The sequence below is a fragment of the Mobula birostris genome, chromosome X (assembly GCF_030028105.1).
Source record: "Mobula birostris isolate sMobBir1 chromosome X, sMobBir1.hap1, whole genome shotgun sequence".
In the NCBI taxonomy this organism is placed as follows: Eukaryota; Metazoa; Chordata; class Chondrichthyes; order Myliobatiformes; family Myliobatidae; genus Mobula; species Mobula birostris.
The window spans coordinates 35,107,450-35,121,048 of NC_092402.1; the positions used below are offsets into that span (position 1 = coordinate 35,107,450).

General features: G+C 36.7%; 1 protein-coding gene across 7 annotated transcripts in view; it reads left to right on the forward strand.

Annotated features, from left to right (window-relative positions):
• hdac5 (histone deacetylase 5) overlaps positions 1 to 13,599 on the forward strand; it is a 338,912-nt gene that overhangs the window by 307,892 nt on the left and 17,421 nt on the right. For all 7 annotated transcript variants that reach the window (XM_072249379.1, XM_072249378.1, XM_072249377.1 and 4 more), the window contains 5 exons: positions 145 to 252; positions 1,750 to 1,805; positions 2,569 to 2,656; positions 2,988 to 3,107; positions 11,241 to 11,338. In XM_072249379.1, coding sequence (XP_072105480.1) covers positions 145 to 252; positions 1,750 to 1,805; positions 2,569 to 2,656; positions 2,988 to 3,107; positions 11,241 to 11,338 — 470 coding nt within the window. The remainder of the gene's footprint in view (positions 1 to 144; positions 253 to 1,749; positions 1,806 to 2,568; positions 2,657 to 2,987; positions 3,108 to 11,240; positions 11,339 to 13,599) is intronic.

A 13,599-nucleotide genomic window follows, 5' to 3' on the forward strand; every position in this document is an offset into this window, starting at 1 on the left:
CCTTCCATTGAAGAAAAGCATGTAAATAGTAGCTATTTATAATAATGAACTCATTTACCCATTTTTTGTGACCAAATTATTTGGCTAACTGATTCTAGAATGTCTAATTTATAATTAGAAAATAAGATTTTTTGATATTTCTAGGTGGACAGTGACACTGTGTGGAATGAGATGCATTCTTCTAGCGCTGTTCGCATGGCAGTTGGCTGTGTCATTGAACTTTCATTCAAGGTGGCTGCAGGGGAGCTCAAGGTATGACAAGGACTATTGTATCTATTGTGAACAAGAACAGAACCCTTATATGGCTTTTAAAAACATGGCGTAGCTTCACTGTTGGAAACTCTTGGTTTCTTTGAAACCCTCAGAAACCCTATGATTTTTTCACAAGTTTTCAAATGCAAGAAATCTACGTTACCATCAGTGGTTTGCCACAATCCTGTAAATTGTGCTCACCATTGAACTCAGCATAGGCATAAGAAGTTAGGCTTACAAGCTGCAACTAACAGAAGGAACTCAATACTGATACTGCCACGTCTCAGGAAATGAAAAGAATATTTGGGAATAGGCTATTTTAGTTCTGGTCATATCCTTGGTGTTAGAATTCTCTAAGTTCAAGTAGGAGAATCACTGGAAGCAAGTGTGTAATATTTTTCCAAAAAAGAGGACAACCGTAAATGCTCAACAAAATCTGAAACATTATTTACTTATTTACATAAGGTATTTAACAATAGTTTGTTATCTTTTCTAAATATCTCTTATCAGCCTTCGGTTGAGGAACTAATTAGAGGAAAACTTCATTATAGTCTATCTTGTAACTGAGCATCCACAAAATTGAGAGAATACCTTGTGGGAGCACCCATTTACTTTTGCCTCTCTATCCTCTTGTCATTGAGTGCTTTTATTGCAAGTATCTCATCAGAATATCTCCTTGAAGTTAATCATGGGTTTAAGCTTAATAGTGTTCTATCCCACAAATCCAGTATTACTCAATTCAAACAAATTAAGTATTATATAACATTCCTTAAATTTTAGTAGTATTTAACCAAATTTCAAATGTTTCGGGTGTTTTTCCATTCCTATGTTTATTAACCCTGATTAGATGATTTCACCATTTCTTACTCTATTCATAAAAACTAACTTAAGCTTTTTTTTGCCCAAAGATGTGTAATGCCTATATTGGCATCCTGGGAAGCCAGGAACAGTGTGGTGATTCTTTTGTTTCAGTATAATTTGAAATCAAATAGCATTCTTAGGTAATTAAAACATAGCCCCATTGAACAGTGATTATTTCATCCTGTTCACCTGCAGCTTGACTTTTGCAGGCAGTTAGATAAGATCTTTAGTATGCTTCAGCTTCTATCCATCACACAATATGAGAGATGATAGTCTAGAAAATTATGTTATTTTGTTCTTGCAGAGTCCTTGTGAAAATACCATGTCACACCCATATAAGTCTTAAATTATGTCTCATCAAATAAGCATAGTTTTTTATTATCATTCAATTTTATAATATTCTACAGAATCTTCAAGTGAACCATCAGGAAAAATAATCTGTATATAGTTTTAAATACTTTTTGCTCGTGGAGCATTCGTTGTACTGTATTTACATAATGTGCTGTGTTTATACAATTAGTATATTTTTTCCATTTGTATAATCTGAATGTGCAAATTAATTTCAAAAAGAATTGAAGTTTGTCATCTGTGTGAAGTATATGTTTCAGGATTTATGATGAATTTTGTTTTGCACAGAATGGTTTTGCTGTTGTCAGACCACCTGGACATCATGCAGAAGAATCCACTGCAATGTAAGTTCTACAACAAAAGTTAAATCCATAGGGTGACATGTCCACGGAACTAAACTAATATATTCAGAGTGCCTAGATAGCAGTGCATACTCAAAAGACAATTTCTGTTTATTTGTTTAGAGTTACAGAGCGGAACAGGCCCTTCCGGCCCAAAGAGCCGCACCATCCAGCAACCCATCTATTTAACCCTAGTTTAATCACAGAAAATGTATAATGACTAATTAACCTACTAACTGGTACATCTTTGAACATGGGAGGAACCTGGAGCACCCAGAGAAAGCCCACGTATTCACAGAGAGGGACATACAAACTCCTTACAGATGGCGTCGGAATTGAAGTCCAAGCTACAATGCCCCAAGTTGTAATAACATCATAATAACTGCCACGCTACCGTAATATTAAAGTTAGATTTTAATATCTAGCTTTGTATTACATTGTATATTGCCTTCTAATATTTTGGATTGGAGGTTTGAATTATTTTTCTCAAGAAATACGAGAGGTAAATGGACCCTTTTAAACAAATAGTGTTCTTTTTGAACAATTCAATGTTTTTAACATATTCTATAATAGTTACCTTTACAATTTATAAATAAAAGAGTATCTGAAGTTAATTTTGACAACTTAATATTTGTGATAATGATGAAAATAATTTTTTTTCTTGTTGTTAGGAACAAAAATCTTTAACCCCCAAGTTATTTTGATACCTATGACCATTACCTTTAGATTAAATTTGCTTTCCTGTCTTTTTGATTTTCTCTTCCAGGGGATTTTGCTTTTTCAACTCAGTGGCAATATCAGCTAAACTACTCAAGCAGAAACTTAGCATTGGAAAAATTTTAATTGTGGATTGGGTATGTTTTACATTTGATTAAAGAGTTGTAAATAATATTAAATTTCAGGCAACATCTCTGCAGTACAAGTGATTGTGTTTATTAAGACAACAATGGTAGCTATCTTAAATTTTCATTCAGTTTAATCACTGGACGGAAAGCTTTGTCTAATTGTATATTTGGAAAAATATGAATTCTGAACGTTTAAGGCAGCAATTTCTGGTACAAAGAATGTATGAACTAGCTTGGATAATTAAAAGGTAATTTTGGAGGGCTCAGGAAATTAATCAATATTGTTGTTCCTCCATTTTTATGCTTTTGAAATTGATCTGTTTGTTTGCATTACTTGCAGGATATTCACCATGGAAATGGCACACAGCAGGCCTTTTACAATGATCCTAATGTGTTATACATTTCGCTTCATCGATATGATGATGGAAACTTCTTTCCTGGCAGTGGTGCCCCAGATGAAGTGAGTTACTGTCAGCTACCATTAACTTAATGCTTTTAAATATTTGAGTATAATGTTTCCCTTGAAATAGTCAAGTCATAATTGGGTCACCTAATTCAACAAACTAAAGTTAGCATAACTCCTGAAAGCAAAAAGTGAAGCACTAGGACTGCACTGAGAAAGAGTCGTCCTTTACGTCATTTACTTTGTCTTGCCTTGCATCCTTTCACAGATGTTTTTGCTCTCTTCTCCTCTCCCCCACTTACATACAGTAAATTTTAAAATCTGTTTAGCTCTAAATTTTTCAATTCTTCTGAAAGATAATTTGAAAGGTTATTTCTAAATCTATGATTGCATTTTGGAAATCTAAATATTCTGCATCTCTGGGTTCTCCTTTATGCTCTTTGGGGGGGAAAAAAACTGATGAAGTTGTCAAGATCTGTTGCCCTTTCATAAAGCCATGCTGGCTCTTTTTTTCAAAAGTTCAAAGTGAAATTTATTATCAAAAGGTTCAAAGGTACAATTTAATGTCAGAGAAATGTATACAATATACATCTTGAAATGCTTTTTCTTCACAACCATCCATGAAAACAGAGGAGTGCCCCAAAGAATGAACAGTTAAATGTTAGAACCCCAAAGTAGCCCCCAGCTCCCCCCCCGCGCTAAATGGAAGCTATCAGAGTACATACGTGTCACCACATACAACCCTGAGTTTCTTTTTCTGCAAGCATACTTAGCAAATCTATAGAACAGTAATTATTAACTATAAACAAATTGTACAAATGCAAATATAAATAAATAACGAGCATGAAATAACAGTATAACATCCATCAATATAACAGAGTCCTTAAATGAGTGTAGTTATCCCCATTTGTTCAAGAGCCTGATGGTTGAGGGGTAGTAACTGTTCTTGAACTTGGTGGTGTGAATCCTGAGGTACTCGTACCTTCTACCTGATGGCAGCAGCAAGAAAAGAGTATGGCCTGGGTGGTGAAGACCTTTGATGATGGTTGCTACGGCGGCATTTAGTGTCAATATGCTTAATGGTTGGGAGGGTGTTACTCGTGATGTACTGGGCTGAATCCACTACCTTTTGTAGGATTTTCCACTCAAAAGTGTTGGTGTTTCCATACCAGGCCGTAATGCAGCCAGTCAGCACACTTTCCACCACACATCTATGGAAGTTTGCCAAGGTATTCGCTGACATGCTGAACCTCCGCAGACTCCTGTAGAAGCAGAGGTGCTGTCGTGCTTTTTTAATGTAGACTGAGAAAATCAATGTAATGTTAAGTATGAGTTCATGAAATGCCATTGAGACCATTTCCTAAGATATTATGTCATCAGCAAAATTGGGAATAGGCTATTTTAGATCTGGTCATATGCAATGAGACAGGATCAGTAAATGATCTCATAATGTGTCTTGTTACTCCTTCCTTAATAAAGAACTCCAGCAGTTTTTCATCAGCATATATTAAGCCAACTTCCCTTCCCTCCTTGAATAGTGAGGCTTCATGTGCAGTTTTCCAAACTATTAGGGCACTTCCTGACATTTGGGGATTTTGAAAGGTCATAACCAATATATCCACCATCTCTGCAGCCAATTTTTTAAGGACCCTGGACAGAGTTAATTTGTCAGCCTGTAATCACATTAGTTTACTGAGTATGTTTTCTTTGTTAATAATTGTTTTACATTTCTTCCTTCGTCTCTTTTGTCTTTTTTTTTACAGTTTTTGGAATTTTTTGGGATCTTGCTCTATGAATACTGATGCAAAATAGTTTAACATTTCTACACTTTTATATTCTTAATTAATTACACTGTTCCAGCTTCTAAGAGACCAACCTTTATTTTCACAGTTTCATATTTGTACATTATCATAAAAGCTCGTAAAACCTCTTTTTCTGTTCCTTGCTAGCTTACATCCATTTTTATTATATTTTAAAGTTCTCCCTATTATAAGGTCAAATATAATAGGGAGATCTTCAGAAGACAACACATTGTAATCCACATCTTTCATGCCAATACAATTATTCTTTTATCATTTCTACATTTGAATGGTTTTTATAATGTAATATCAAATATATGCTACTGTTATTCATAGTAATATCTTTTAATCTAATTTTGAAAACATTTAACTTTAAATCCCTAGTCTCAAACTGTTTGTTATATTTTAACTGAATTCTGTCACACTACAGTCACTGTTCTCAAACAGTTCATGAGTTGTTAGAATATAGAACAGTACAGCACAGTATATGCCCTTCGGCCCATGATGCTGTGCTCACCATTTAACCTATTCCAAGATCAATCAATTTAACCCCTTCCTCCCATAGCCCTCTATTTTTCTTTCATCAATATGCTTATCTGTTAAATATCTCTAATATATCTGCATTTACTACCACCCATGGCCATGTGTTCCTCCACACTGCTAAGAATCCTTCCATTAACCCTTCAAGCTCTGCCCTCGAGCTCAACCTTCCAAAGTATATCACTTCACACTTTTCTGGATTGAACTCCATCTGTCACTTGTTAGCCCAGCTCTGCCTCCTATCAATATCCCATTGTAACCTACAACAACCTCTTACCTTATCCACAACACCACCAACCTTGCAAACTTACTAACCCACCCTTCCTCATCCAAATCATTTATAAAAGCCACAAAGAGCAGGGGTCCCAGAACAGATCCCTGTGGAACACTGGTAGTCACCAACCTCCAGGTTGAATATGCTCCATCTGCTACCACCCTCTGCCTTCTATGGGCAAGACAATTCTGAATTCATGCAGCCAAGTTTCCCTGGATTTCATGCCTCCTGACTTTCTGTATGAGCCTGCCACAGGAAGCCTTGTCAAATGCGAAAGACAGGTTTATTGTCTCATGCATAAGTACATATATGCATAGTGCAATGAAAAACTTACTTGCAGTAACACCACAGGCACATAACATTAGTGATAAAGATTCACATGAGAAACATAAGTTACACAAATTATACAGAATTATACAAAAAAGAAAGCAATTAGAAATGAAAAAAAGTGTTGTTATACTGAGATTGCGGATTAGGGTTTTCCTAGAAACTAATGGTTGAAGGGACATAGCTATTCTTAAACAAGGTGGTATGGGACTTTGGGCTTCTGTACCTCCTGCCTGATAATAACTGCAAGAAAATAGCATAGAACAAATGGTGGAGATTTCTGATTGATATTGCCTTCTTGAGGCAATGCCTCCTGTACAGTAGGTATTTTCCATAATGGGATAGGATGTTCATTACACATGACCAGATCTAAAATAGACAGTTCCCTGCTCTTCTCCATGATATAGTTATCCAGGAAACAGTGGCAATCGTATTCCAACCTCAGGACTGCCTTGGCCAATTTGATTTCATTAATAGACCAAAAGTTATGCACACATATCACACTGCTTTGAGAGTCACATCTATATTTCTTGACTGATGCCCTGTGCAATGTAAAGCTGTTAAATGACCTAAAGTCTATTTCTACTAACTATTATTTTGTATCTCAGCCAATCTATTTCCCAATATTCTGAATCATGATCATGTTTCACCACTGTACTAACAGCATCTTTATTATCAGGTGTACTGTGCTTCTCTCTTTGTTCTACCCATACTATCCTGCAGCCATATCTCTGCAATAACTTTTAAATCTTATCCATTTTTTTCTACTTGCGTAATAAGTTTATCTGTTCTGTTACAAATATACATGTTCAGATGGAGACCATGTACTTTTGACCTTTTCCAATCTTTCTCTATTTTGACCAGATCTGTTGCTGCATCCTTATCATTGTACATGTTGACTTTCATGCCACAAACAGCTTATCATTAACTATATTGCTGTTATCACCTTGTCCTTTTGCTCATTTTGCCAGAATGCTGGTCTCAGCAAAATTCAAATAAAGTCCATTTCCAGAGGAACAGCTCCCTCTTTCCCCGTGACCTGTGAATTGAAAGTCAAATTTCAGATTCAGATTTATTTATCACATATACATCGAAACATACACAGAAATGCCTTGTTTGTTTTAACAACTAACACAGCCTGCAAATGTTGCCACACATTTCAGTGCCAACATAGCATGCCCACCATGTTCAACAGAGCAACACAAGCAGCACCAACAAAAACAAGACGGCAACAGCAAAACAAGCCCCTTTGCCACCCACCCACTCACATACACAGGCCTCCAACCACAGGACACGCTGCCTCAAGGACTCTCATCCTTGGCCCCGGACTCTCAGACTTGCAAACATTAGTCCTCCAACCTCTCGTCCCTGTCCTGGACTTGGAGACATCAGGCCTCTGACTGTGGACGTGCTGACCCAGGGCTTCACCTTGGGGCATCTACTTCCAGATTGATCGAGTTCTGGACTTTGACCTTTGGGCTTTGTCCTCCTGTCTTTGACAACCTTCAGGCTTCGACCCTAGGACTCACCAGTCATGAGTTTGACCTTCAGGTCTCAACCCCAGAACCCACTGATCATTGGTTTGATGCACAGACAGACCTCCACCCCTGGTGACCCTTGTGACTCCTGCCCATGTAGACCTCTAACCTGGGACTTGCCATTCCAGGGATTGTCTGTCTGGTCTATTCAACACCTGATGTCCTGACTTCAACTTTGGAAATCTCTGACCTGGACTCTGAAGACTAGCTCTTATCCCTGACCTCTATCTCTCCCTCATCCCTGTCCCTAAACCCAAACATGACGCTTAACTACCTGCACTGTCCCAAAACCATCCCTGTGAACCTAAAAAAGCTGAGCCACAATATCAACAGACATCACAGCTCAACACCATCTTGACTGGAAGTTCTTTCCTCTCATTTTATCTTTCTGACATGTTTAGTTTGTCTGTGCCAGTTTGCATATGACCCAGGAGATCGTTATCTATGTGATGCTGATCGATAATTTAGAGCCAAATACTCATACTTCAACAGGACTGTTTTCTTTAGTCTTAGATGATTGGTTCCTACAAGCACCACAAAAACTGCATCCTCTCCTCCCTCTTTAAGTTCTTTAACCCTGACGAGATTTCCTTAAACTTGACAAGCCACACAGCCTTTGAGACTAAGCTGAAGAGAATATATCTATCCTTTGAAGATTCTGACCCTGCTCAGAACAACTCAGGGCTCCAGCTTAAACACTCAGCTAAAGTTTCTGGAATACAAACAATGTCTGAAGATGTGTAATAGAAATTTGTGGTGTTCCTGGGCTTTCATAAATGCTGGAAAGATTAGAGTGCAGATGAGCAAGAATTTTTCACCCATGTGTCTGTGTGAATCTGGACCTTATTATCTGAAAGACTGACAGAGACAGAAACTCTCAATACAGTGGATTCTGGTTAATTGGGACAGCCGCTATTTGGGACAACTCTTAAACCCCAAAAATTAATGGAGAAAATAGCTAGGATTCCCCTTGTTTATTTGGGATACTATACCACTTAACTGGGATAGGAGACACTTGCTGAATAGTTTCTAACTAGTGTCAGACACATGCACTTGTGTGGCTGTTAAACACTACACCATGCTTAGTGTGAACAGTTTTTTAAATAGTGTCAGTTCCATGTGGTAATGTTCAAAAAGCAGTGATTTTTGTCACTGATAGTTGCCAAGAAATAAACAGTAAGACGATTCTGAACTATTTTGCTCACTGTGGTTTCAAGCATTGAGGCTTGGAGATGCGAGGAACTGCTAGGAGTGAAAATGAAACTATTTCACTACTTCAACAAGTTAGGAACTACAAAGAATTTGTAAGTATCAATATTTATCTTGAATGTTAAATTGAAAATGAAGATTTGAAAGATGCAAAAATTGCATGAAGGCAGTCCATTATGTATGCTAATTGTCCATTATGTACGCTAATTGTCCATTATGTACACTAATTGCGCTGATTTTGTTCATTTACAGTCAAAAGAACACGGCAACCTACACTGGATTCATTGAAAACAATTAAGAACTAATACACAATACCTGACAGTACTGTTTAATGATTTTTTTAAATATAAAACTCTGGTTTATACTAAGACATACCTCCAGCCTTCAGCTAACAAAAGTCGCATGTATTGGAGATGTAAAGATGAGTCTTTCCTTTTTTTTACCCAACTACTACATTCACCAAATCCCTGTCTTTTGCACTTTTTAAGTTAGCAAGCCCTAGCTGTCTTGCAAACTACAGTAAAGCATATTGGGGTGATCCACAAGCTGGCCAAGTTTGCCAATCATCTACACTTGCAGTGCATGTCTTTTTTGCTGCCTGTACTTTTGCTCTGAGGATGGGCTGTGGTTCTCAAAGAGGCACAGATTAGCACAGGGAGTGTCAGTGGTGGACCTTCTGCAGGTCCACTTGACAGTTTGTAACACTTTGCCCTCAGATCATAATAGTTGGAGCAATGGTTTAAATTGAACACTTGTGATATTCAAGCACTTTTGAAAAATATACTTTTTCTTGATTTTAAAAAATCAAAGAACTCATGTAGTTAAACAATTAAACACATTTAAATTAAAAGGCAACTGGCTACTTTCTTAACATTTACTACTTCCATTTGAAATCAATGTGCCCATTGGGACTACAGCTAGGTTAATGCAGTGCTACATAATGAACATCTATGAGACTTTGCTGCTGGATCCAACCTCATATTCCTACCTTACACAGATCAGTAGTGCACGTAATGGTCATCTACCTTTCGCATACAAGATATTGTTTATACTATCACCATACCATTTCTCTGTGTAAACAATGGTGTCACAGATATACTGATCATAGAATTTGGACACTTACACATTTCTTTTGTTCATGTTAATGCATTGATTTTTAAATCATTGTATTTCAGTCAAATTGGACTTCAAGCTATAGGGAGCAATTTTTTACTTGTTGACCATTGTCTGATCTCACTTCACTTTTTGAACCATCAACAAGATGTATCCAACACTGGAATCTGCCAAAGAAGTAATTTTATACCAAATCCAAGGTTATAGGTGGACAAGAACCTCACGGTCCAAATGCATATTATTTATATAATGTGATACAATGTTGTCAGCTCTTTTATGCCAGCCTATCAGCAAGAATCTGATAAACAGTGTCTGTATTGGTACATTGACAAGTTTGGTAGACCTGTGGGATGGATTTACTTGGTGCTAGGGGGCTGCAGACATCTGTGTAGGAACTTGGTTCACTACAGCATTTTGAACTTCGAAACAGTTCAGGTTATAACCAGTTCACATGGATGGAACCTTGGGGAGTACCTGTATTAGTTTAATTATATGACAATATACTTAGCATTTACTAACAGTATGTGCAAATAGAGACTAGTGAGACAGCAGATGCTGGAAATCTGGAGCAACACACGAAATGCAAGAGGAATTCAATGTCACTCTGCATTTATGGAGGGAAATGGACAGATGATATTTTCATCAGAATCTCGACCTAAAATGTTGACTGTCCATTTCCCTCCATAAGTGTAGCCTGACCCACTGAATTGCTCCAGCACTATGTGTGTTGTTCCAGAATGTGTAAATGGTTATGTTAGAGAAACAACATTGTGGGCAGAAGGGCCTGTTCTTGTGCTGTAATGTTCTTTAATGCAACATATGTACTTTGTACATAGTGCAAAGATATCATGAGCATCATGGAAATTTTCACAAGAGGCCCAGAGTTTTTTTTTCCGAGAGGAAGATTCACCATGTCTGATTCCATGCAAAAGCAGCTATTCTTCCAAATACGTGCTGAGATTTCTTGGCAATCATATTTTTGTTTCATGGCTTAACTTTTTAAATGAAACTTGCCAAAATGCATCAGGTTTGTCTCACTGTCACATTCATCCTGGAATAAGGACATTTGCAGATATTGGGTGATAAATGTTTTCACCAGAAGAAGCCATCCACTTGTCAGTGAATCAGTTTTATATTTCAGTCTCACATTTATGCTAGCCCCAAAGGCAATATGAAAGATATGACTGACCAGCATTGCTAGCAACAGCTGCATCCTACAAATGAATAAATAAAAGATGTTTTATCATCATATATTCCGATCTTCTTTGAAACTATAAGAGTAATTAAACTTGGTGAACAGAATTTGCACACTTCAGTAAAATTGCTTCTGGCAGTTACCTTTTATTAAGCTTTATTATAGACATCCTCCTTTGTTTATTGACTTTTCAAGGTTGGAACAGGACTTGGAGTAGGATTCAATGTCAACATTGCTTGGACAGGTGGTGTGGATCCCTCTAATGGAGATGTGGAGTACCTGACAGCTTTCAGGTGATCATTCATTACATGGAACTACCTATATTGTCAGAAAACAGTGTTAGCAAGATTGATTTTTTTCCCTAATAACAGTATGTGCATGACATTATTGTGTTTCTCTCAGTACCCACATGTACTCTTACCACATACATGTGTTCTTTTGTATAATGGTTGTACCCTACATAATACTCTCCTGCAGAAAAATAAAAAATGCAATTAAAATGGAGGTAAATTCATTAAGAATCATACAAAACAGCTTTAATTTAAATGCCTGAGGATTAAATATTGATTGATTGCTACAATTAAGTTATTTTTCTGAACCTTGTAATTATTTTACTTATAGTGAAATCAGGCTTAGAATATTGCTTCAGGTGTTCACCTGCATGTAATTAGCACTGCTGCAATTTTATCTGGGTTGAGGAATTGTTAATTGTACAAGTTGTATATTTAGTCATGTACTACTTTAGTTTACGATCAAAAGAACCATCCACAAATACTACGTAAATCCTTTGATTTAGGCAGAGTCTAATAAAGTGCAAGCAAAAAAAGTCTATAGAATTTGCGAAAATATTTTATTAAAAGGAACTAACATTTGGTAAAAGGGGCTTTCAGGAAATGGTCAAGAGCCTCAGGCAGGATAACACTAAACAGACTAGAAGCCAAATTTCCTTGCTTGCATGCTACAGGGTCAGGCTGCAGTTGGATCAGATAATTGAATATAATGAAATCCAGAAGGCTGCCCTTTTTCCTTTTTGCATACCCAGCATATCACAAATTTTGTAGACTTAGGTTCGTTCTTACACTTGTGTAGTTCCAGCTGCTGTCTTTGAGGCCATCATTGTTTGATGTTAGAAAATTATCCTGGTGCTGTTTTCAATCATGGAAGTTCAGCTGACTTTACTGACTTTAAAAGCCATATGTCTGCTGTTTCCTTGTTTGCAAACAAAAAAAAGGTGCAAGCATTGCTGTACTTATAGCATGGTCTTTAATAATGGCAAACAAATTGAGTTGGTTGTTTAACAGCATCATTTTGAAAAGTTGCAAGCAAGCTTTATCTAAATTGTTTTGGTTAGAGAACCTTTACATAGGCTTTGCGAAGTTTATTATGATTCATGGGAGACTCTGTGCATATATTTCCTGTGTAAAGGACCTTATGTTTGTTGTTAAAATTTTATTTTTGTTGTCCAGAAATGACAAAAGATTCTATCATAGATACTACAGACTATCTGAACAAGACATGTTTCTACTACGTCTGGCAGCATGCATGTAATGATACCTAACATGTTATGACCACATTTGCACTGATGTCCCTTATTGGGATCAATATTCATGATCTCTTTAAGAGCTATATTCATCAAATGTTCTGTATTTGTAATTCTTTGGTTTATGAGCAGCAACAAGCAAATATACAGATATTAATCCCTGAGTTCTTCAAGGAGATGATAACTCATTGTGGTTGAGTTCCCCCTTTTCCAACAGTTCATTAAATCCATCCCAGTGACAAGTAGTCTTATGTAGGTTTGACCATTGGAGTTATTACAACTGCAGGCATTCCTGTCACTAGACTTCAGCAGAATTTCTTTGCACTTCCTTTCCCCTGCATCCCCACAACCACAACCATCAACCACCCAGTCCTTCAGCAAACCAAGCATGAAAATATTGAAGTAAACTGAAGTGGCTTCATTATTGCCACAATTTAGATCAACTACATTGATTATGATCAAGAATTGAACCTGACAAACTATTGACAGAATAATCCAACTCTATGCAACATAAATGTGTTTTTATGTGTTTTTGTGCTGTTCTTTACGTTATACAAATTGAATCACTTCTTACATTGAAAACCTCATATCAATGAATTTTGCATTAAAACTAACTTTCAGACATATTGAAAAAAAGTCTCCTTCAGCAGAGAGTTTATAGAACTGCATGTGCTTTTTATATGCATGGTGCCAACACTATTAATGACATAATGCTGTTGGACTAAAGTTTACACGATATGGGCATGTGGTATTTGTTAGTCCAGAGTCCTTCAAATGTGAGTAGCAGCCACCTACTGTTCAACCATTTCATGGATATGAACTCATACTTGGGTTTAGCAAACTGCTTTCAGAATAGCATTAGAGACAGGGTCCCTTTTGTAAACCTGTATGAGCTAAAAGTAAAAGCTATTAAATTAAATCTGCCAAATATAATCTGTTTATACTTTTAAAGTAAGTACAATCTATTCCAGTTAAATACATTTGAAAAGTGTGCAGAATTTTATTACTGTAACC